Here is a 25,402-nt window from a genome sequence, read left to right as displayed (position 1 = left end):
GAGATGAAAAGCACAGAACAGGGAATATAGTCAGTAATATTGTTATCATGTTGGATGATGACAGTGACTGCACTTACTGTGGTGAGCACTGAGTAATATTTAGAATTGTCAAATACTGTTATAGATCTGAAACTAATATATAACATTGCATGTCAACTATACTTCAGTAATTTAAAAAAAAAAGTGATTTTACTGTTACAACCGCGAATATAGTTTCTTCTCTCTATATTCCCTAAGTGGTCCTTATAAATTGATTCACTAACCTGAGTCCATAGCTAATATATACACAGCAGCATAGTGATTGAATTGAGACAAATTATCTTATTCATGGGATGATTTCAGAACAAATTATCAAAGATCTTTTATCAGGCAACAAGCAATTCTTGACAGCTATTAACTCAAGTGAAGTACCCAGGAAAGGGTATGACACAGATAAAACACAGGTTTTTATTCAAAACATAATTGGGCAAAGAGAACAGTTTTTTTAAAAAAAAGTGATAAAGTTTTAGTTGATGATTTAGGCACTGGATCTAAGAATTAAATATTAAAATTATATGCCCAGATATTATGAAGTTAATACATTGATTTAAATATACTGAGGTGATTTTATTGAGCCCTTGGGGGGAAAAAAAAAGAGTACTCATTCAGAAATTCAGTAATATTTTTTGTTTGCTTCATACTGCATACTTATAATTGCAGTGACTTATAAAACCTACTTTAAAGTCTAATTTACTAGTAAAGATGGGAGAAAGTAAGGAGGAAAAAAAAATCTCTACATGGTTTCTCCAGAATCTGGATGGAGAAGAAAATTCACAAATAATTATGGTACACAAACTTTCTGCCTTACTTGCCTTGGGGGACTCATTCTAAAGGCTGCCGTACTGAATGGATGCATCTTTAATCATCTGGAAGTAAGAAATCCATTATTTTTCTAAACCAGACAGTGGTTGTCTGTTTTAATGGAACAGTTGGTTGATTACAGCTCTTCAGGGCTTTATTTTCCAATGCTTCCAATGCTTACTTCCTGTACATATTTGAATTCAAGCTTTAGGGATTGTTAAAAGTGAGTCAGAGAGTCAAAGAATTTAGAGTAGGGATTTGATTAATTTTAGTTTTTTGTAACATTACAATTAGACTGTTTATCTAGGGGAAGCAGATTTCCTTACAGCAGATTCCCCCAACCTGGTTGCCTAGAAATGAACCCGTCTACAAATCCATAAGGTGAACTTAGATGTGTTTATGGTGTGAGAACAGGGTCTGCCCTTGTGTTCTTTTTTTACTGGGGAGTGTGTGCTTCTTACCTAGGCTGGAGGGAATAAAGTAGTCTCTTGTAAAAGTTAACAAAAAAATCTTCACTGTTTTTTAAAGTAACCAAATGTAGGTTGGCTTTATGGAAATCAGAGATCTGTGTTAATTACAGAACTCCATATATAGAAAGCATTATTCAGGTTGAAAATTACTGGCTAAATGCTTCAAAAGTTGAAGAAAAGAACCTCTGAGATGTATTCAAAGGAAAAGGAAACTTTCGTTTTAAAAAAAAGTTGTTTTTGTTTTGTTTTGTTTTTGAACCCATAATCCTTACCTGAAGAGTCAGGAAGCCTAAAGCAACCTCAGGCAGGCCTAGGCCTCTGTTGGCTGGTTGTAAGCCTGTGATTTTAAGAACATCCTCATGAAGATTTTTCATTTAAAGTGAAATCTTTGGCCTGCATATATTTTATGTTTGTACTTTGAAAAATAGGGAAGTTTGGCTTTCCTATTAATTTTCTCATTGTCGTGGTCATTTAATGCTCTCTGCAGTGCAACACACTATAAGCTATTTGAAATTTTATTTAGGGACACAGAAATGCTTCATTACAGCTTATTCATTCATGAAATATAAGGCTTGTTCTTGCTGTCCCTGTGAAAAGAGCTCCATGTGAATGCCTTTGCCTTTTTGGAATGCTTTGTTTCATCTAAGGGTAATGCCCTTGGAGTGCCCTTCTATAGTGAAAGAAAGGTGAGGTGAATCACAGGCCAGATAAGATGGGTCTGTGCTGCTTGGTTACTTCTCTGTCATTTTGGTTTTGAGACTTTGGCTTATGTACTTTATATTTTTTTCCCAAGGGATTAGGACACTGGTTCATTTTCTTCCTTTGAGATACAGTGTTTCATGCACAGAAGGGGCTTGCTTGCTGAATTCCTGAAATTCATGGCTTGATTTTGGACATAAAAGAAGTTGCCAAAAACAATAAGAGATTGACATATTCAATTAGTCCAAACCGAACACAGAATGGTAAATGAAAACAGCACCTCTTAGGTTTAATATGTTACAGTGTCCAGAGGTTACCCCTTTAATTTAGAGGTTACATTTTAGTTCTGTTACCCTATTTAAATTATTTATCTGAAGATGTTTCAGTGTGCTGGGATTCAAACTGGTGGGATAAAGAGACAAGGGATTTTTTTTTCCCATCCCCTGTTAAACCCCAAATTAATGATTAACATATGGTCATCGACTTCTGAAAAGAATATTGATTGCTTTGGAAGGTATATGGTAATTATTTTACAGTTTCCTATAAAGAAGTTTCATAGTTATTTCATCCTGTTGAAAAGAGGCCAAGTGCCAGTTCTACTTCCTGTGCATTGGAATGTTCAGGTGTGGAAGGCAGGCACATTTCTCAGGAGGAAGCACAGTTAACAGTAGCTAGTGAGTCTTGTATGAGAGCCAACAGGAAATTTGCAAAAGCACTTTCTCCTTCCCCTCTCACAGCCCTGCCTGGCCTTTTTACAGACTCATTTCAGTGTCAAGCACAAAGCACCAATATGTACCATGTGGTGGAATCTGCATCCGGGGTGGGTATAGTATAATTGGGGAGGGGATTCGGTCCACATCATGGACTTAGAAAAAAATGGAATTAAAAACTTTTTTTTTTAAAAAAAAGGTTTTTTAAGAGAAGATGATATAGTTTATTATTGTCTAATATCTGTAGTTCATAATGACCAAATTGAGTGGGTAGATAGGGTTTCTATGGAATGAAGAATTTCTTACAGATTTAATATATTCTTTTTTTTTTAATTTTATTTATTAGAGTGCGTGCGAGAGAGCACAAGCAGGGTGGCGGGCAGAGGGAGAGGGAGAAGCAGGCTTGCCCACTGAGCAGGGAGCCCTATATGGGGCTCGTCTCAGGACCCTGAGATCATGACCTGAACCCCAGGCAGATGCTTAGCTGACTGAGCCACCCAAGCACCCCTAGAATAAATGCATTCTTAAATACAGATAAATATGATAAATTATAGCTTCTTTTCTTAAGTAGGTAAGCATATATCTATAGTTTACTAAACTATTAATTTGCTTATTCAATTATTTGTTTACGTGAATTACAGGATGCCTGTGTGTTAGCTCAGTGGAATTAATTAAGTAGTCATCTTACTGTGCTATAACTCTTGAAAACAACAGGAAAGTACAGTTTTATTAAATTTTATATGTAATATTTTGTTAAAATTGCATTAAAATTTTTTCAGTGAAGATTTGGGGTGCTACTGTGGGAATTTAACCATTTTCAGAAGTACTGTCTGATTGCTATAAAAGGGTTAGTAATTCTAGAAGGTCAGCAGAGAGAATGAAACAGCAAGCCCTCATGATCTTGATGGATCTGTGATCTTAGGGAGAAGAACCAGTTTATTGGACTCTGCTAGAAGCCTGGCGGGAGGTTGTGGGGAAATGAGAATGTGGGGATGGAGAAGAGGATGGGAAGTCTTAGTGGCCCTGGAATCCATGTGTCAGGCAGACTCAAATCCTGCTTGGCTCTCCAAAGGATGGGGACTTTGGAGAAATCACCAGCAGCCTCTGAAATGGAAGCTTTGGGAGTATGTCATAGAAGTAAGATTTCAGACACTGGAAAAGGCCTGATAAAGAGTTCCTTCATTCATTCACTTGCTGATAGCCATTTATTTATTGGTGTTTATTTTATATTTTATTTTTGCTGATGACCATTTAGTGACCGCCTCCCACTTGCCAGCTCATGGGTGCTGGGGTTTCTGCAGTGTACATACACACACAGCCCTCTGAAGCCCATGGAGCTTTCTTCCTAGAGAGAGGAAACCAGTAATAAACCCAGGCTGAAGAAGACAGACACAAACACACACGCAGCTTAGAAGCACTGTGGAGAGAATTAAACAGTGCATTGTGATGATCCAGGGTTTTTTGTAGGCTCTCAATGAGACCTTCTTTAAAACTGAGTTGTCAGGGAAGCTCCTGGGGGGGCAGTGTGAGCTGAGACTCGAATGACCAGAGTTGGAGAGCCAGCCTGTTGAGGGCAATTTTTGCTCCTCGGGAAGAACAGCCCCTGAAATACAAACAGGCTTGTGTGGCCTGAAGTGGAGGTGAGGGAGGTGAGAACTGCAGGGACCAGGTGGTGTCAGGTGGTGGGGAGGCAGGTGCATGGTCTGTGCCCCCAGGTGAATGGCCGGGTACCGGGCAGTTGTCCCAGGGAAGGGAGTGGCCCTGCCTTACCCGGGAGGGGACCAGCAGCTCGTCTTCCTCCAGTTTTGTGGTAGAGGCTCCTCCTTTCCCCCTACTGCTGACCATCTTACTGAGCCACAACTCTATTGCTCATTTTGTTTCCCCATCCAGGCTTTATGCTTGGTTCTTGGGGACCCCAGTGAGAGCAGGTAATCGCTGGTACCAAGGAGAAAGGAAGGAAAATGCTCTTCTATTTTTCTTACCACTCCTGTCAACTCTGATGGTTTGCCAAACCAATTTTCCCCTTTGGTAATAGACTTTCTTATTCTCTGGGATAAAAACCCTTGGATGAGATTGCTGTTTTTAACTACTTATAAAGGAAATCATTAAAAGCCAGTTCTTTTCTGTCAGAAGCATTCTTTTTGTTTAAAAAAAAAAAAAGTCTTTATGTGTCTAGGTCATAAAACACCTTGAGTTAGAAACATTGACAGTCTTTAGCAGTTCAGAAGGTAAGTTACTGATAATTTGAGAAAAGTCTTGGGAGGCATATGATTCATACTCCTGTTACCTGGGTGGGGATCTTGGGTTTTCTTCCCAGGTCTTAGTTAAGGAGGTATCTGACATGCCTCACCTCCATGTGATCCTAATTGTTTTGTACATAGGGTGGCTAAGGGATAACTGACACGTAGGTATAAGGTTTATGCTTCAAATAAATTTTTTTAGAGATCATGGTACATTCTAGCAGCGTTTTTTGTTGAACTTAGTTCGTTTTAACTCATGATCTGTAGCGACTACTGGAACCTTGCTGAAATTTGATCAAAATTTGATGAAAATAAGTGGGGATGGTATCTGGGGCAAAGATGGACATAATGTTCTTTCTTTGCTCCAGGAATTTCTAATTTGATTCTTCCTACTTTGGACTATCATGCCATATTTGAAATTGGGACTTCATAGTGTCTCACAAAAGTCACTGTACTTTATTGGGGTTTAGGGGAGAGTTAATAACATATTTCTTTTTTTTTTTAAATAACAGATTTCAAAGGCCATTTGAGCAGCATTGATGGTATAAAAAATATGTTATGTGCACACATAACATATTTTTTATACCATCAATGGAAATTATTTATGTGTCTATTGAAAATGTTGCCACGGTGGTCTGAATTACTTTTCCTCTGCAGTATTCAGTTCAGAACACTTTGGAGTGTTTTAGTCTCCTGGTGGCTAAGTGATTCTAATAGTTCTGTTTTAAACACTACTTCATAATGTAGTTTCTGTTAGTGAGTTAACTCCCTGGAGTAATAGCAGCATCCTTGTGAGAACAGAGGTTAGGAATTAAGGTGTTACACTTCTGGTAAGAGTCTTCCTAAATCTTGACTTCACTTTAGATTCTTGAGCATCACAATAGATTATTAGTAGTAATTATTTTTTATACTGATCACTTAGTCCTTATGCTACATCTATTTTCCTCATTTTCTACATGAGGAAATTGAGGCATAACGGGTTTCTGAGTTCTTACACGTAATGGGTTTGGCAGCAGAGTGGATATTTAAAGTAGCTGAATATTGCTTCTAAATTACCCTTTTAAATTTGCAAAATAATTTGAGTTTTTAAAATTTAAATACTGCTTTGTAGTTAAAAAGCATTTAATACAGAACTTTTTTTTTTTTTGTATCAAAAGTGAGGAAAGATGTCTTTGGAATGGGTAGGAAAGGGAGGGGCGATTTGTATTTGCTTCAACTGGTGTTCAGTTCATGTAAAACATACCTTCCTTTTGGCATGACTGAACTGCCTGTGGGTCTTAGGTTTTATTTTAAGAAAAATAAATAGGTGCCGTTTTCTGTGTTTAGGATCTGTTTTATAGAAGCCTAAACAAACCGTAGAAAAAAGGCAAACTTGCTCTTCCACGAGCCTTGTGCATTCTAGGACTCTGGAGACAACGGTCTCTTCTGGAAAGAGCTGTGTTTATACAGTGGCCAGTGCAGTACTTGAACGTAGCAGAGGGATCTCATTCCTTTCCTTCTTTAGCAAGGGACTGCTGGAAGGAGTTTGGCATGAGGCTGAGTCATTTCAGCTGACATTTTAATCACTGAATAGTGCCTTGTCTTCTTCATGCAAAGACATACTTTGCAATACAAATGTTTCGGGCAGTTGTTACTAGGCTTATGGAAACCTGTCAGTCACTCTTTACTTATAAAGGTTGCTTTTACATTGCTGAAATTTCTTCAGTTCTGTTGAATACGCTTTGGATTAATCCTTTATCCATGCAGGTTTAAAAACAATAGTTTTATGCAGTGCATGTGTATTTCTTGTAGAAAAATTAGAAAATACACAAAGAAAAAAATTTACTCATCCCTCTAGTGCACCATTTTGGTGTATATTCACCTCCTCTCCCTATCTTTGCTTACCAAATGGAATTGTTGCAGTCAGTTTTTTTCTCAATTACTTAATTACATGTTGCACCATCCAATTCAGGCAGGGACTCATAACCTGAGAAAAGATTTATTTTCCTTTTGTGTAAAAAATATTTATAAAATAAATAGAAAGTATTTAAAATACCTAGTTGTTAAATGATTGTGTTGCGCTTCTCAAATACTTGTGCTTTCTTCAGAGGAGAAGAAATTCACTGTTCTAGGGAATAAATTATTCTTTTACTTCACTATCTTTCCCACAAGACCTTATTATACTACTCTTGGTTTCTTTAGCACCTTTATGCCATGCTTAGCGAACAGTAGGAACTCTGTTTGTTGAATGAATTAAAGAAAGTGTAAATCAGTAATGCCAGTTTGAGATTAATTTCTAGCAAGATCCAGGCCACTATAAGCACCATAAAATCCTTTTTAATGAAGAGGATATTATAGGATACAGTTAAAGAAAAAAACCCGTTACTTAAATATTGGGACTAGATTAAAAAGTCACTGAAGATTTATTTTTCCAAAGAGGGGTATTCCTTAAAATACCAGTTTTTATCTGATAGAAAACTTACATAGCTGGCTTAACATTTAGAGTTCTGGATCTACCACCCACCACTCAGTATTTTAAAGTTACTAACTGCATTCACAGCTCAATTTTGATATTTTCACAGTGATCTTCAGTATTACATCGTGCCTCATATACCACCTATTATGTTGTATGTAATATAAATTCAGTCTAAATTTTTACATAGCAAGATGATAGGAAAAATACAGTCGACCCCTGAACAATGTGGGGATTAGGAGTGCTTCTACCTTCTAGCTCCCTGGCAGTTGAAAATCTGCATATAACTTGACTCCCCTCAAACTTCACTACTAATGGCCTACTGTTGACCAGAAGCTTTGCTGATAAAATAGTCAATTTAACACATACTTTGTGTGCTAACAGTATTATATATGGTTTTCTTATAGTATCTTAGAGAAAAGAAAATGTTAAGAAAATCATAAGGAAGGGAAAATAACGTATAGTGCTGTACTGCATTTGTCGAAAAAGATCCATGTTTAAGTGGGGATCTATGCATGTCAAACCCATGTTGTTCAAAGGTCCAACTGTAAACTAACTCTAGAATACTGAATACACTGAATCTAGAACAGTGTTGGATTCTATTTCATGTCCTTTTTCCTTTTTTATCCTAAACTTAGATGGGATTCTTGAACTTTGTGTAGGGATCTGTTTGGGCCTCAGTTAGTGGGGTTTATACTTTAAGTCCTGTTCTTCCTTCTTCCATGGGCAAATGCTTCTGTTATGTGTTATTTTTTCTTTTCATTGATAGTGATGGATTAATGAACATCACCTACACAAGCTAAGAAGGAAAGAGCCAAGGTTTGAGAGTCACATCTCTCTGGTGAATCACAGCCCTGCTACCCCATAGGAGTAAGAAAAGCAGAGGGAAACACCCTGGTGCTTAGGAGTTTGGGCTCTGGTTTTGGATTCTTTCTTCTTTGCAACCAGTTGGGTAATTTAAGGCAATTTACTAATAAACTTTTGAGGCTGAAACAAGTTATACAATAAGTTCTATGATGGCTAACTGGTTAGGGAATTCACTAAATAATTCATTGATGAATGTATTCCTTTTATGATGGTGAATAAATGACTTTGGACAAGTGACTTTTCAGCTTGAAACCTCTGAAACCACAGAGCTTACAGAGCAATTGTGAGGATTAAATAATATGGCAAGGGCGCCCTGGGTGGCTCAGTTGGTTAAGTTTCCAGGTCATGATTTCAGGGTCCTGGGATCGAGCCCCAGATCAGGCTCCATGCCCAGTGTGGAGTCTGCTTGGCATTCTGCCTCTGCCCTTCCCCCCCCCCCCCCCGGGCTGTTGCACACACTCATTCTCTCTCTCTCAAAATCTTAAAATAACATGGCATATATAAGGCATTTGCTGAGCGTGCATCTAATAAACGTGGAAAAAATAACCAACATTGAACGTGTATAGCTTCTAACATATACAACAAACTCCTAGAAACCTTGGCATAGGTATGTGAAATCTATCCTTTGAACTTTAATGCCTCTAAAGACTGTCTTGTGTATGTAGTTTTATCCAATTAATATGTATTCAGATATTACTTTTGATATCCAAGGATGATCCTCTTTAAGAGAGCTTATCCATGAAAGCCCTCATTAACAATATTAATGATTCTGACATAGAAATCAGAACTTGGAATCATTTCTCAACAAAGCATGAAAACATGGTTTAGTAGAGCTTGCCATGGGAATGACTCTGCAAAGCTAAAGAAATCCCTGGACTTGAAACATGATGCTTAAAATCTGATTATGAACTTAATTAATATGTTTTAGTAAGTTTGCAAGTCAGAAAGCTTCCTCAGCTAATTTTAAAGTTATTGCAACAATTTTAATTGAAAGAGTTGATAGATCTACATTTTAATTAAGATGATTGAAATAGGCAGTTTAAATAATGAAAAAACAGATTGGTAGTTAGTGCATAAAAAGCTTTCCCTTTAATCATTAATTTATGACCTAACTCCGGGCGATATAATTACAGAATTTCCTAGACCTGAAACTTTGTAAGTCGTTTCCTATATAAATACTTGTGAATTTTAGTTCTTGAAGCTGTCTGACTGTCCATCGTTACACATTTATTTACATTAAATGAAACCGATAAATACTTGGAAAGAAAGTATATCTAAAAATATAAAGGGAAAATAAAATGCGGAGGTTATACTGGCAAAACTTTTAAAGGACTGCTGGTACTTAATGGTTTTTCTATCATGTGCATTTTAAATATGGCTTAAAATTCATTGTTATAGAAATTTAAACATTAAAAAAATTGGCTGGCCCCTGGGTTGACTCTTGCCTCTCCAACTTCTTGTTTATTTATAAGCCCCACCCCCTACCCCCGCACATATAATAGTGTGTTGTGTGTTTATGTGGTTTTTTATTTTTAACAGAACTAAGCAGAACCAGGGTCATATTTGATATACTTTTTTAAAGGTTTGTTTCTCATCTGTTTTCTTAATTTATATATCAGTGGCATTTTTCTGTGTAATACGCATCTTTATTAAAAAGCTGTATCATATATACTGTTAGATGTTAAAATACTTTCCTTTTTCTCCTGAAATTTTGAATTGTCCTTCATGTCTTAATAGCACAGAACAACAAGGCTTCTAGCATCAGATCCTTCACCTAGATCCCTGAATGTTGTGAAGACAGCAAAACCAATTTTTTTTCCCCATCTGGTCATTACATTTTTTACATTCCATTGAAACCAGGACTTTTTCTCTGGAAACTGCAGGCTGTGTTCGGTTATTTTCATGCTTCTTTCTAATTAGAGGGCACAGCCAGAGACTGGGAGGTGCTGTGGCATGATAATCTGAAGCCAGTGTCTTTGGGATGGAATCCCAGGTCCACATGAACAAACTGTGACTTTGGGCAAGTTGTTGGTATTGTTTCCTCCTCTGTGAAATAAGGTTGAGCATATTATCTACTTCATAGAGTTGCTGTAAAGATTAAATGAATTAATATATGAGAAGTGTTTAAAATAGTTTCTAGCACATTATGAGTTCTGTATATGTGTTTGTGGTTATAATATTAGCAGCGTCATCATCATTAATGTTTCCCTTGCTGTGTTTCCAGTCATGAATGGCTTCTCATCAAATAATACAGCAAGCAAGTCATTGGTTTTGAAAGATCAAGTCACGGTAATAATCAGTACCATGTCTTTAGTTAAATTAGAGAGATGATTTTACAAAATGACTTAACTCAGTTTTTAGCTGTAAGAGGGCAGAGAGGTATCTTGAACTATGCAGTGTGTTAGTATAACTGTCTAGCATAGCAGCTTGCTTGGCGCATGAGGGGTGCTGTTTAGTTGGTTCATTTTACTTATTTTGACCTTTCTTTTTATCAGAAGCATGGGATATTTACTCTATTTGTATGATCTCAAGCACTTAAAAATTTCACTTATAGGGATGGGCGCCTGGCTAGTCGGGTTGGTGGAGCTTGCAACTCCTTTTTTTTTTTTTTTTTTTTTTTTTTTTTAGATTTTATTTATTTATTCATGAGAGACAGAGAGAGGCAGAGACACAGGCAGAGGGAGAAGCAGTCTCCATGCAGGGAGCCCCATATGGGACTTGATCCTGGGACTCCAGGATCATGTCCTGAACTGAAGGCAGGCGCTAAGCCCCTGAGCCACCCAGGGATCCCTGGAGCTTGCAACTCTTGATCTCTGGGTCGTGAGTTCAAGCCCCATGTTGGGTGTAGAGCTTACTTTAAAAAAAAGTTGATTTGCATATATGTGTATACACACACACATAAGTGTGTGTGTGTATATATATATAACATTTAGTACTTAATGAAAATGAGATAAAAAATTGGACATTTTATCCCTTAAAGAAGGAAACACATTAAATAGAGTCAGAAAAAGTGAGCCCCATCCCACACACAATTTCCCCTGTTAATGTCGTACATTAGTATGTCTTTTCATTGTAATTAATAAACCAATATTGATACATTCTTACTAACTACAGCCCAGAGTTCTTTCAAATTTCCTCAGCTTTTTCCCAGTGTCCTTTTCTGGTCCAGGATCCTGCCCAGGCTCCCCCATTACATTTAGTCCTCTTGTCCCCTCCTGCTCCTGTTGGCTATGGATGTTTCTTAGACTTAACTGGTTGGTTGGTGATGGACCTCCTTTTTTCAACAACACATTCTTAACAAGCACCCACTATTTACCAGGCCCAAACAAAACAGGCAAAACATCCCTGCCCTCAAATGGTTTGCATTTTAAGAGGGAGCCTATAGTCTGCTTTTAAAATTTAATTTCAAAGCAGAATGTCTTATAGCAGATGAATATTTAATATGACATCTGTGGGATTTCTGGGTTTTCCATATTTAGGAAAAAATTATAACCATTTGTGGATTAATTGCAGACACATAGATATTGCATCTCCAGTGTGTAGAAAGTATCTGTTCTTTTAAAGTGAGTATTGTTGAGAAAAAAAATCTTAAAAAAAAATCGAGTATTGTTTTTATACTTGGGAAAACATTTATCTCCAGAAGAGTTATTCTGTGTATGATGGAGACTACAGAATTAAAGGAAGGAGTAGTCAGTTGCTTGTTGCCACAGGGAAAATATTATCCAAAATTGTACTTCATGTTTAAAACAAACATGATTTGTTTTTCTTGTGATTGACCAAAGAGGCTTTCATACAGTTGCTGCCTTCAGCTTGGTTCCAGAAAAATTAAAAACAAAATGCATGTGGCATGATCTAACAGAAAGGAGAGAAAGATTTGCAAATTTCTGTTGCCCGGCCGTTGCTGCTGATGCTAAGTATTTTTGAGCCGGAGTAGCTGAAGAATCTGAAATAGCAAGGTTTTGTTGAAACTTTTGGCATTGGGGCTTGATAAGGGGGCCAAGACCTGTTAAACAAAGAAAATTCCAGGAAGAAAGATGTTCTGTGGCCATGGAAATTTGAGTTAAAAACATTTTTGGCAGTATAGTGGCTACATATAATTTTACTTTTTGCCTTAAAAATCACTGTGTTGAAAGCATCCTGTTCCACCTGTGTCAGCTGGAGGACGTGCCGGCCTTTCCTATTCAAGGACAAATATTCGAGTTAACGCCATTAGCCATCAGTGGTGGGTAGCAGGAATGGGTTATTCTTGGAAACCTCTCTGTGCTTTTGAATCATTTACTTGAGGAACTAATACTATAGCCTGTAACCTTGGGATAATCAGGCTATGAAAAAGACAGCGTCGGTACCTAATTATTACATATGGACAGGCATGAATCTTCTAGAAAGACATTTTGCTGTGAGCTCTTTTCAACGGCATGGGTCAAACTCTTTTAACAAAATTACATTGTATTTATTTCCCCTTTCAGTCTAGCTGTTCCACTGTATGCACTTCTAAAGTCAGTTTCCATAGTGACATCTGGTGGTGGCTCTGAAATCCTAGAGGGTATGTTTGGAATGATAAATATTTTTACTTTAAGAGCTCCAGATTTCCGGCTTCTTTCAAATTTCTCAGCTTATTAACAACTTTTCTTGAAAATGTCTTCATTGTATTCTTGAGATTGGAAAGCTAGTCATTTATTGCCTCTGTCATGTTTCATTAAAGCAAAGGAATGATTCCTTGTAACATTGCTGGGTGGTGCATATAACAGGCTTGTCTAAACTTGTCTCCATACTCACAGTATACATCCCAGAATCACGAAGCAGCACCCTGACCTCCCCTACTGTACCAGAACCTCGTGATTCGGAAGGTGCCCCCCTCCCGTCACCTTTCTCACTAGAACCTTGCTCTTGATCTTCTGGTTGGAGAGACCTGTGGAGGGTCTGGGCTCCCACTTCTCTTGCTCTTACAGCCCGGGCTTACAGATCGTCGAGTTGCATACTATCCCTGGTCTCTCAGAAAGTAAAAGCGAGGGGGTGGGGTGGGGGCTGGGTGGCTCAGTGGTTGAGCATTGGCCTTCAGCTCAGGGAGTGATCCTGGGGTCCTGGGATCGAGTCCTGTATCAGGCTCCCTGCAGGGAGCCTGCTTCTCCCTCTGCCTGTGTCTCTGCCTCTCTGTGTGTCTCTCATGAATAAATAAATAAAACCTTAAAAAAATAAGGAAACAAAAATAAGCAGAGATGGCAGAGAAAGAAGGGAAGACGTTGGAAGATGCAGGGCAGAGTTTGTGTGTAGATGGACACATGTGCCAAATATGGTATTAATGTGGCATGTGTTAATGAGAAGTATCTTCAAGACCGGAGTTTGAAAATTTATAGCTGTCGTTGGTGGTTCTGTAGTTGTTAGAGAATTGTTTCAGGAAAAGGGAATTTATAACGTCGTGCGGAAAAGATGGTTGTTATTGGAAGCTGGGGTCAGGGGTAGAGACTGATAGGAGGGAGTTGAAGTTTTGAGAATAAAGTAGATTCACTTCCAGTGCTGGCTGGGAGCTTTGGTTGTCACTTTCTGGCATCAAAGATACTGACGAGGAGTCCTGGGCGTAGAATTTTGAAGATTTCTCTTATATTTTTAAAGATTTTATTTATTTATTCCTGAGAGACACAGGGAGAGAGGCAGAGACATAGGCAGAGGGAGAAGCAGAGAAGCAGATGGGACTTGATCCCATGACCCTGGGATCACACCCTGAGCCAGAGGCAGACGCTCAACCACTGAGCCACCCAGGTGCCCCAAGATTTGTCTCTTATGAATGATTGAAGGTACTGCTGAAGTTACAGAAGGAATCCGTCTGTCCATGTTGGTTGTGGCTACAGGGAGGATTGGGGATACGGGTAGGAGTGTGGACACTGCTTGTCTTCCAGATGCTCAGTTCTGATGAGCCCCTGACTGAGGAGGTACCTCATTCTAGATTCTAAACTCTGTACCTGCTTAGCTTCCTAAACTTGGCAGATCCTCCAGTTTTCTATAAAAACAAGGGAGTTGCACCGTTGGATTGCTGGTCTACCGTTGTTGAGGTCGCCAAGGCTAGATCTGCTACTCTTTCTTTGTCCCTGTATAGCCCAGACCGCTTCTGGCTCTTTCCTGGGTCAAGGTGGAGCTCAGTGTGGTGCTTCGTGCCTGGGAGTCTTCAGTAGATGCACCTCGTGACTGAGCAGGGAGATGAAAAAGCAGAACATAAAATAACTTTGCATACATGTGGTCTTTTCCCACTTTCTGCTCTTAAAAATAGTGCTTAGAAGTAGAATCAGCAGTTAGAATAAGACTTAGGCACTGTCCCCGAACCTCTGTGGCCAGAGTCCTTGAATCTTCCTTTCTTTTATTGTCCTTCAGGTGTTGGGGGGGGGGGGGGAACACCTTTACGTAAGCAATTGAAAACTTGTAGCTTCTCTTCATGGCATCAGCCCCTGGTGGTCCCCAGTATCTTTGGTGCCGTGGAACCTGTGACCGTGATGCTGGGCCTGGTCATGACAGTCTAACCTGTGGTGAAGACCCTGAGTCCTGGAATCAGACCGTCTGATTCAGATCCCACAACTGTTGATTGGAGCATGTTTCTTAGGCCCTCTGGGGCTTGAGCCTCTTTCCTCATTTGTAAAGCTGGGGTGAACATCTTATAGTATGTGTGTGTCCTGTAAGTGATTTAATGCATGTAAAGTACCTAGGCAAGCCTTTTGTGTACTTTAAAAAATATTTATAAATAAAGTAGGCTGACTTGAATTATTGTGAATTTGAGCATTCTTGTTAGAAGACATAACTCAGTATGACCTCCTTTCCCTTTGGCATCAAAAATTCACTTTATTTTACAGTTATCTCTAAGCTATATTAAATAATTTTTTACAAGGATATAATTAAAATACATGTAAACATAAACATCTTAACAATTACTATGATATAAATATATATACTCCATGAATTCATGAAAGATGAATATCTGAGCATCTCACTTATGCATATTTAATATTTTAATTGCTAATTAATACCATCCTGGTTTTCTCCCATATTTGAGGAGAGCCACTTTGCTCTCTCTCTTTTTTTAAGATTTTATTTGAGAGAGAGAGTTTGTGGTTGAGCATGAATAGGAGGAGGGCAAAGGGAGAAGCAGACTCCCCGCTGACCAGGGAGCCCGATGAGGGACTTGATCCTAGGACCCCGGGTTCATGACCTCAGCCAAAGGCAGATACTTAACCGACTGTGCCACCTAGCCATCCCTGTCCTCTAACTTTTAATGTTAAGAAATATCTGGGAGTAACCTTGGATTTGGAAACAACTTCTCCTGATGGTGGCTACAAGGTCATGCAAAGAAGGATATGGTTGATCCTCTATTTGCCAGGTGATAGCGGGGAGAAGGGTGGCCCCCAGCAGAAGGCATCCCGTAATTGTATGCTACAGTCCGCGTACTTACAGAGTAGACGCGAAGTGAAACTTGATGGAAAAGAAATAGCTGCTTTTGCCTGTGATTTAAACCTTGTGTTTGTATTTTACATTATATACTTATATATACTTATATGCTGTATACTTACGTAATTTAGATACTTATATATAAACTGCAAATATTATAATTTTCTTTTTTTTTCCTTCCACCATGAAACTGGAGAAAGCTATTATATGTGAATGAACATTTAATACAATCCTTCTGAATACTGACATGTAAAAAAAAAATAGGTTTGACTTGTCCTTTTAGAATTTTCACATTATATTTTGTTTACTACACTTATGTCGTACTACCTTGGACCAGTGGCATTTTGTTGGCACTGACGTCAAAGGTTCATGGTATTTGAACTCCAGCTCTGCCATTTATTATGACCCCAGGAAAGTTCCTCATCGCTCTTAATCTGAGGTCTTCATCTGCAATTTGAGGATGATAGATCCACATATGTAGTCAGGTTGGCTGTGACAACACAGTAGTGCGTGTGAGACGGTTATCATAGTGCCTGGCATACAGTAAACACTGAACAAATTTGTTTCTGTAATTATCATTGTTACTGAATGCCTACAGATCACACTTAGAGGGACACAATTTTTTTTTTTTTTAAAAAGCAGATAGCAACATGAAGGGAGTATTAGAGCCAGAAAGAGGTAAATACAAACACCGACCATGTAGCTTTCTTCTTGAAATTTGCTAATTCTTCACCTGTCAGAGGAATCATGTTACATTTTAATGGCAGAGCACAAAGGAACATATGTACACTCATTTATTAATATGCAATCTGAGTAGAGAGAACATTCTGTTATTCCCTGACTTCCTTTGCAACCCTTGATGGGGGTGATGAAAAGGGAAACTGGAAAACATTACTTTTCCCTTGGTCACTAAGGACACTCTTCTTTCAGGCCAAAAACAGGTAGAGTTTTACTAATTTAGTGAACAGACTGGATACACGTAGACTATGTTTGGATTAGACAAAAAGGAAAACATGCTGGATTTTTCTGACAGTTACCTCTGCTGCATAGGGAGACCAGTTAGTTCCTTTTTATTTAAGAGTTGTGAGGCTTTGTTCATTATTCCTGGGAATATTATGGATCCATTTTGAGGGTTTGCTAAGAATTAATGAAACCGTTGTATGTAATTATGCTTTCTGAATAGTGGTCCTCATTTCATGATCATCTATTTCACATTTTAATATTTGGTTAAGTTTGGTATTTATACCTTGTAAACCTTTGGGGGGATGTTAGATACGATGATCTGACACTCGAAATAAGTGAGTTTTTGTGATACTGCTTCAATAAGCAAAGATATACATTTATGCAGTGATCAAAACGTAAGAAAGCAGATTTATGTTTGGTTGAGATAAATAGAGTTTCATTTTCGGTGCAGATTAAATTGACATTTGTTTGGGCACTTGGGTGGCTCAGTTGGTTAATCATGTGCCTTTGGTTCAGGTCATGATCCCCGGGTTCTGGGATCCAGCCCTGCATCGGGCTCCCTGCTCAGTGAGGAGCCTGCTTCTCCCTCTCCTTCTGCCTGCTGTTCCCCCTGCTTGTGCTCTCTCTCTCTGACAAATAAATAAAATCTTAAAAAAAAATTATTCTTTTTCCTGTAGTAGTTTGCTGAATGGGAAACCAGTAATGCTTAGAGTTGTAGGATTTCCAAAGTCCAACCTGAACCCTATAGTGTTGAATCCTCAAAAGTAGCGTTCATTCAGAATGATTAATGCACAAGAAAAAAAAATGAAGTGCAGTATTTCAGGAACACCAAAGGACAGGATCACACCATTGAATAAACAGGTGGGATTTCCCTAAGAGTAATGGATATTTCCACTTTATCATTATCGTGAGAAGTGGTTAATCCTGGGATTGAGTAAGGTTTTGACTGGTTTCAGTGGCTGGGCCAGAACATTACAGACACTTTAACCCTCTTTGTAATCCTGTAACTCATCTTTTACTGGTTGACTTAGTAGGAAATGTGTTCTAGTTTGGGTCCCAATTGAGGAACTTTCTGTACCATCTTCAGCGTAAGGCATCTATTTACAAAAAATAAATAGATAAGTAAATATATAAACCTATTTAATTGAATAAGTAATTGAATAAGTAATTATTGGGCTCTGGGGAAGGTGCAGGCTCTGCCAGTTGGAATTCAAGAACGATGTGGCCTCTGCCCTTGTGGAGCTTATTCATGATTGTAGCAGAATTTATATTTTTAGCACACTGGTTGTCTTGCCATTTGCCTAAGGGGGCATTAAAAGAAACTAAAGGGTTTCATTCTATGGGCAAGAGACTTGAGCAGACCCTTATTCTGGATTTTGACACGCTGTACTCTGTGTATACCAAACTGTGATGCACCGAGGAGTGTCGCCTCTGTATCTAGACTCCAGCAGCAGTCACATGAATGCAGTGTGGGAAGCAGGGGCTGCTAGACTGGGGGCTCTGACCTGGACCATGGCTTGTTGATTTTGTCTCTTGGTCCCTGATTAACCTTTAGGAAAAATAGAGAATCTCACAGATTTCATCCTTGGAAACACAGAGCACTGGGCCATTAGCTGATCTCTTAGTGCCCATCTTCTTGGGTTATTTTGAGACTTAACTGGGATACTATTTGTAAAGGGTTCTGCACGGTGCCCGACACCTAACGCTAATAATAATAAACACTTGGACAGACCATACTACCCACCGGGTGCTAGTCTGATTGTTCATGTGTGTATTTGCTCATTTAATCAACCTGTGAACATACTGTTGTTTCCATCTTACAGAAAGAAACAGAGGCACAGAGAGGGTTAGCTAATGTGCCCGAGAGCGTGCAACTCTAAGTGACACACAAGCCTTTGAGAAAAAGAGTTGTTATTTAGGTTGACACTTGGTCAACGAGGCAGGTTGTTGTTGTTGTTGTTGTTGTTGTTGACAACACGCTGTCTTCTTTCTTTCCAGGTGTCATAGAGACTTCAGATCGGCTGGACCGGGAGTCCACCTCGCATTACTGGCTAACAGTCTATGCAGCAGATCGGGGTGTGGTGCCTCTCTCGTCATTTATAGAGATCTACATAGAGGTTGAGGATGTCAATGACAATGCACCGCAGACGTCAGAGCCTGTTTATTACCCAGAAATAATAGAAAATTCTCCCAAGGATGTATCAGTGGTCCAAATAGAGGCATTTGATCCAGATTCTAGCTCTAATGACAAACTGATGTACAAAATTACAAGTGGAAATCCACAAGGATTTTTTTCAATACATCCTAAAACAGGTATGTATCGATAGTATTGTGTGAAACCTTTATGCTTAACACTTCTTGATGCGGGGAAATTAAGAATTTTCTTAATTTTACCACTTCTCTTTATTTTGATAAATCATTTCCCCTTTGAGTTATTCCAAACAAGGCTTTATTTCCTGATGAGAACTTAATCCAAATGTTTTTCTTTACCCCCTTTGAACTTGTTTTTATAGAGCTTATTTTATGACTTTGCTCATTAGTGGAATTTCACTTTCAGGTGAAAAAACAAATACAGTGTTTCAGTAAAAGCTCCTAAATTAGTGATATATCTTAAACTCACTGCAGATTCTACTGCTGCTAAGTGTTCAGTCTTCTGAACTCTGCTTTTTATGAAGAATTATCAAAGGAATTTCACAATTCGCAGTATCTTTCTGTGTGGTTTTAGAATTTTTTCATAGAGTATTTCTGTGTCTCTGCAGGCAAGAGAGGATCAAGATTAAACAGTTTTCAGATTGGGAGCAGTTACGTTCTTGACCTGATATATCAAGTTTTCCCTCTGTTTTCCCAGGGTCTGACCCCCTGCTTGTAAGTGGGTAGCTCCTTGACGCCAAAATACTCTTCCAAAATCAGTATCAACTCTTAATCTTTGTTCTTTTACATTTGACAGCATCTCTGTTTTTATTAGTTCTTCTCTTTTGCCTTATTTCACACACACAAAAAAGAGCTTCCACTTGTGATTTCTTAATCACACTTAAGACAGAATCACCATATGACATTGTGAGGATTGTTTATTTGTCAGAAAGAAAACTTCTTATCGAATAGATCACTGGCCTTTGAAAGTAGGGATGGTTCAGTGATGTGGTACTTTTCAATAGAATCTGGTTAACGGAATGTTCTGAAGAGGGAGATGGACTAATGTATGTATATACCTCCATCATGTCTTTGCTAATTCTGTCTTTCCTTATTCTAGGGGAGTTGGCCTGTTAAGTTACTGGGTTGTCTATTCGATATATTATAATAATATGCAAAAATCAAAATTAAAGAGGCATTCTCCACTTCCTTACCAGTCTTCGCTGTCCACCTTTTTGTACTATTCTTATTTTGTGTTCTTTGTTGAATTTTAGTTTTGAGGTAGAAAGAAGATTGAGGTCAGTATCTGTACCAAAACCACTGTACAGAGATACCAGGTAGAGATCAGTGTATATGTTTTGTCTCTAAAAAGCATATTAAAATGTTGGTTGTTTTTAAACCTCTTGTCACTCATAGAGTCTGTCTTGATTGTTGAAAGTAAACTTAAGTACAAGATTAATCTTGAATGTATGAGATTATTTTTTTGTGAGTTAATTATGCCTTAGCTCTTTGGCTGAATTTTGATGTGTCTCTTTGATAAGCAAATAAGAGTGAGGTTTGATGATCATCAAGAATGATTGAGTTGGGGGTGCCTAGGTGACTTAGTCATTTAAGCATCAGACTCTTGATTTCAGCTCAGGTCATGATCTCAGGGTCCTGCGATTGAGCCCAATCAGGCTCTGCCCTGACAATGGAGCTTACTTAAGATTCTCTCTCTTCTCTCTGCTCCGCACCACCCTCCCCCACCCGCATGCATGTGCACACTCTGTAAAAAAATTTTTAAAAATGATTTAAGAATGATTGAGCTGACAAAGTACAACATCCATTCATCATAAAAACCTTCTGCAAAGTAGCTCTAGAAGGAACATTCCCTCAACATAATGAAGGCCTTATATGAGGAACCCGTAGCTAATATCATCCTTAATGGTAAAAAACTGAGAGCTTTTCCCCTAAGGTTAGGAAGAAGACAAGGATGTCCATTCTCACCACTTTTATTCAACATAGTGCTGGAAGTCCCAGCCATAGCAATCAGACAACAAAAAGGAATAAAAGGTGTCCAGATTGGTAAGGAAAAAGTAAATCTCCCACTATTTGCTGACAACATGATAACTGTATATAGAAAACTAAAAACTCCACAAAAAGTGCTAGAACTGATAAATGAATTCAGTAAAGTCGCAGGATACAAAATCAGTGTGCAGAAATCCATTGCATTTCTATACACCAATAATGAAGCAGCAGAAAGAAAAATTGAGAAAACAATCCCATTTACAGTGACACTCAAAATAGTAAGATCCCTAGGATAAACCTAACCAAAGAGGTCAAAGACCTATACTCTGAAAACAGTAAGAAACTAATTAAAGAAATTGAAGAGGATACAAAGAAATGGAAAGATATTCTATGATCATGGATTGGGAGAACAAATATTGTTAAAATGTCTTTACTACCCAAAGCAGTCTGCACATTTAACACAATCCCTATCAGAATACCAACAGCATTTTTCACAGAGCTAAAATAAACAATCCTAAAATTTGTATAGAACCACAAAGGACCTCAAATAGCCAAAGCAATCTTGAAAAAGAAGGGCAAAGCTGCAGTCTTCAAAACAGTATGGTTCTGGCATAAAAATAGACACACAGATCAGTGGAACAGAATAGAAAACCTAGAAATAAACCCACAGCTGCATGATCAACTAATCTTTGACACTGCAAGCAGGAAAGAATATCTAATGGGAAAAGGACAGTTGCTTCAACAAATGAGGTTGGGAAAACTGGACCAGCAGCATGCAAATGAACAGACCGCTTTCTCACACCATACACAAAACATAAACTCAAAATGTAATAACTTGAAACCATACAAATCCTAGAAGAGAACACAGGCAGTAACCTCTTTGACATTGGCCATAGCAACGTTTTTCTAGATATGTCGCCTGAGGCAAGGGAAACAAAAGTGAAACTAATCTGTTGGGACTACATGAAAATAAAAAGCTTCTGCACAGCAAAGGAAACAAAACTAAAAGGTAACCTACAGAATGGGGGGGAGATATTTGCAAATGACATACCTAATTATTGGCTAGTATCCAAAATATATAAAGAAGTGCTACAACTCAATACCTGCAAAACAGATAATCCAATTTAAAAATGAGCAGAAGACTTGAATGGGTATTTCTCCAAAGGAGACATCCAGATGGCCAACAGACACATGAAGAGATAGATGCTCAGTGTCACTCATCATGAGGGAAATGCAAATGAAAGGTAGAATGAGACCTCCCCTCATACCTGTCTGAGTGGCTAAAATAAACAACTTAAGACACAACAGGTGTTGGTGAGGATGTGGAGAAAAAGGAACCGTCCTGCACTGTTGATGGGAATGCAAGCTGGTGCAGCCACTGTGGAAAACTGTATGGAGGTCCTCAAAAAGTTAAAAATACAGCTACTCTATGATCCAGCAATGGCACTACTGAGTATTTATCCAAAAGATAGAAAAACACTAATTCAAAGGGATACGTACACCCTGATGTTTATAGCAGCATTATTTACAATAGTCAAACAGTGGAAGCCACCCAGTTGTTCATCGGTGGATAAATGAAGAAGTGTGTGTGTGTGTGTGTGTGTGTGTGTGTATGTATATGTATATATATGTGTGTGTGTGTATACATATGCACGTGTATACATATGCATACACACAATGGAGTATTAGCTATAAGAGAACAAAATCTTGGCATTTGCAACAACATAGATGGAGCTATAAAGTGTAATGATTAAGTCTGTCAGATAAAGACAAATACCATATGATCTCACTCATGTGAAGAATTTAAGGAGAAAAACAAATGAGCAAAGAAGAAAAAAGAGTGAGAGATAAAGCAAGAAACAGTTTCTCAACTCTAAAGAACAAACTGATGGTTACTAGAGGGGAGGAGGTGGGGGGATGAGGGAAAGAGGTGATGGGAATTAAAGAGTGCACTTATGAGGAAATGAAATGAAGACCAAAAAATAAAGTAAAAAAGAATAATTGAGCCATATATGAATTTAATTACAGAAGAGAGAGACAGGATCTGAGAGTTGTTTTGGAAGCATTGGGGTAGGCTGCAGGAGCCTGAGCCCATGAGAAAGGCCTGGAATGAAGAGATTATACTGAGTCATGAAGACTGGAATCAGCATCTGTAAATGATTCACAAGAGGCTTGTTGAAGCAGCACACTTGCATAGTGTTTTTACTGCACAAGCAGTAGCCAAGTTCAGCTTCATTTTTGTGAAATAAAATGAAAGAGAACTAAGCCAAAAAATTAGAAGGCACTATGAAACATAAAAGAAGAAAGATAAGAAGTCTATAAAAATTTCACAGGGTTTCGGAGTCAAATTGGGAGGCAATAGGAATCTAGAAGTTAGTCTTGAGGACGATAATTCAGAATATAGCTATCTCCAATTTTAAAATTGACGAATTAGACTTTAAAGTGTTTTCATTTTCCCTGTGTCTTCTCTCTTCTAGATTAGAGGGAGTCTTCTGTGAAGAGACAGGCAAACAAGCAAGCAGTAATTGTGCTTTTGAATATCTGAGGCAGTGCTCTAGGTCTGGGTATAATGTGTAATTAAAGACGCTTAAAGAACTGATGTCTGTTGTGAGCAGCCTTGAAACCTTGGTGATCTCTGGGGCCTCTGAAAGGACCAGAGCCCTGCTCTGCTGATGTGTGTCGAGGAAATGTGATTAATGTGGCATCGCATCTTCTGTTATAGCTTTCTATTCTGACAGTTCTTGGGAGGGGATGTCTGCTGAGACAACTTCTTGATCTTCAGGGATAATAAATCCCCTCCAGGGGGTCCACAGCCAGCTCCAGAAACCCCTGGGTGGGAAGCACATGCATCCTGCTGCTAAGGCCGCAGGAGCAAATTCATAAGGATTACAGGAAGCTTTTATTTTTTTTTTTATGAGTTGAAGACAGGTAATAGTGGGGAATAACTATAGTTAGAACGCAAGAATGTTTTTGTTGTGAAGTATATTACAAACTATATGGGTAGTAAAGAAGTCTAATGATTTCACAAGTCGTGTAAAGTCTCTAAAGATCAAGAAATAACCGTATTTTAGCTTCTTCGTTATTAAAGATTAAACATAGCTATACAAGGCCTGTCTCCAGATGATTCTGTTCCCCCAACTCAGCAGAAACTTTGAGCATGATCCTCAGGGCCCCAACTGCAATGCTTCAAAGTATACATCTTGCTCAAAACGTTTAAAGCAGACCTATTTTTAATGGGTAGGTCGGTATTATGGGAGGGCAGATCGTGGAGGCCGATGAAAGAGTCTTGTAGAAGAAAGTTCCCGTGATTTACTGACCATAACACCACCTGGAGACCCTAAATCATGTTCCTTAATAATTAATGGCTGAGTGAGAAAATCAGTGGTCTGGAAATCAGGGGATTTGGGCAGGAGTGAGGCTTTCACCTCTGGGATCGTGGGGAAACCTGGCTTCCTGGTCCTTCCATCTTGTGATTAGTGACCAGCATTTTTGCACGCCTGTTGAGGGACGTCTACAGAGTGCAGACACTCAGAATCATTTATGGGAAAGATGCCACCTCCTCTTCCATTCACATCTGCTACATTTGCTCTATTAACTGCATTAATCAAGACTTTAGTAAATTGATCCAGGATAAACACATTTGATGGAATAAAATGCATCCACTTGCTTCTTGGTGGTAAAGATAAGTTCAGGACCCTGGTGATTTTTCACGATGTCCAGCAGACTAGAGAAAGCTTAAATTCATTGCCATTCAGTCATGTGTTTTTGCATCAAGCATTTACTGAGCCTCTCCTCTGTATATAGCATGTTAAGAGATGCTTTGAAAGTTCATAGTCTATGGACGTGAAATGGCAAACGGAAACTTCTGTGGGTACCGGGTAGTGTGGCCCTGGACTGGGATAAACAACTCTGGAGGAGGTGAGAAACAGATTGATGGGGTGGGTGTAGTTAGGAAGGTGAAGCCCCTTGCACAAGTTACTGGGCTGATTTTGAAGGTCGGGAAAGTGGACGGTTGGAGAAGAGGTAGGGGATGTTCGTCATGTTGGGGGACAGTTTGATGTGGTGATGAGCATTAGCAGCCAGGCAGGCGATCAAGTTAGAGGAGTATGGGGGAGAATGTGCTGGAAAAATCTTCAATACCGGAATAATGGTTGAAAGACAATATTTATGTTATTTTTATAAATAAGGACCTATTTTTAAGAATGTGCCTGTAATTCCTCAGAATGTTTTGTAGAAATCTAAAACAGGTGACCTCACTGAGTCATTCTGGAGAGGAGGGAAGAATGTCCACAGTCCACTTTTTTCTCCTTTTGTCTTATTAGGACAAAATACTTTTTTGAAAAATAAAACCTAAAAATAAAACCAAAAAACCTTCCTAGGACTGCATTTGATAATCTGAATTTTGGGTTCTGAGCGGCAGGTTTGAACATTTTTGTGCTTGACCATGGTGCGGGGAACTGTTTTTCTTCATTTTGGATGTTCTTATGTTTAATTGAGGGGGTGGGTTGGGGGCAGGGCTTTCCTTTTTCAGGGTATACAAGCAGAAGAGACTTGTTCTCTTTTCCTTTCCTGACACACTTCTGTTGACACCATGAA

General features: G+C 38.6%; 1 protein-coding gene across 5 annotated transcripts in view; it reads left to right on the top strand.

Annotated features, from left to right (window-relative positions):
* FAT1 (FAT atypical cadherin 1) overlaps nucleotides 1–25,402 on the top strand; it is a 127,204-nt gene that overhangs the window by 37,105 nt on the left and 64,697 nt on the right. For all 5 annotated transcript variants that reach the window (XR_013352704.1, XM_077848810.1, XM_077848807.1 and 2 more), the window contains exon 3: nucleotides 18,668–18,982. Coding sequence is in view for 4 of the 5 variants with exons in the window: in XM_077848810.1 (XP_077704936.1) it covers nucleotides 18,668–18,982 (315 nt within the window). In the remaining variant the exon portion in view is untranslated. The remainder of the gene's footprint in view (nucleotides 1–18,667; nucleotides 18,983–25,402) is intronic.

Source organism: Canis aureus, chromosome 15, assembly GCF_053574225.1.
Source record: "Canis aureus isolate CA01 chromosome 15, VMU_Caureus_v.1.0, whole genome shotgun sequence".
Classification (NCBI taxonomy): Eukaryota; Metazoa; Chordata; class Mammalia; order Carnivora; family Canidae; genus Canis; species Canis aureus.
This window is presented reverse-complemented; position numbering and strand designations above follow the sequence as displayed.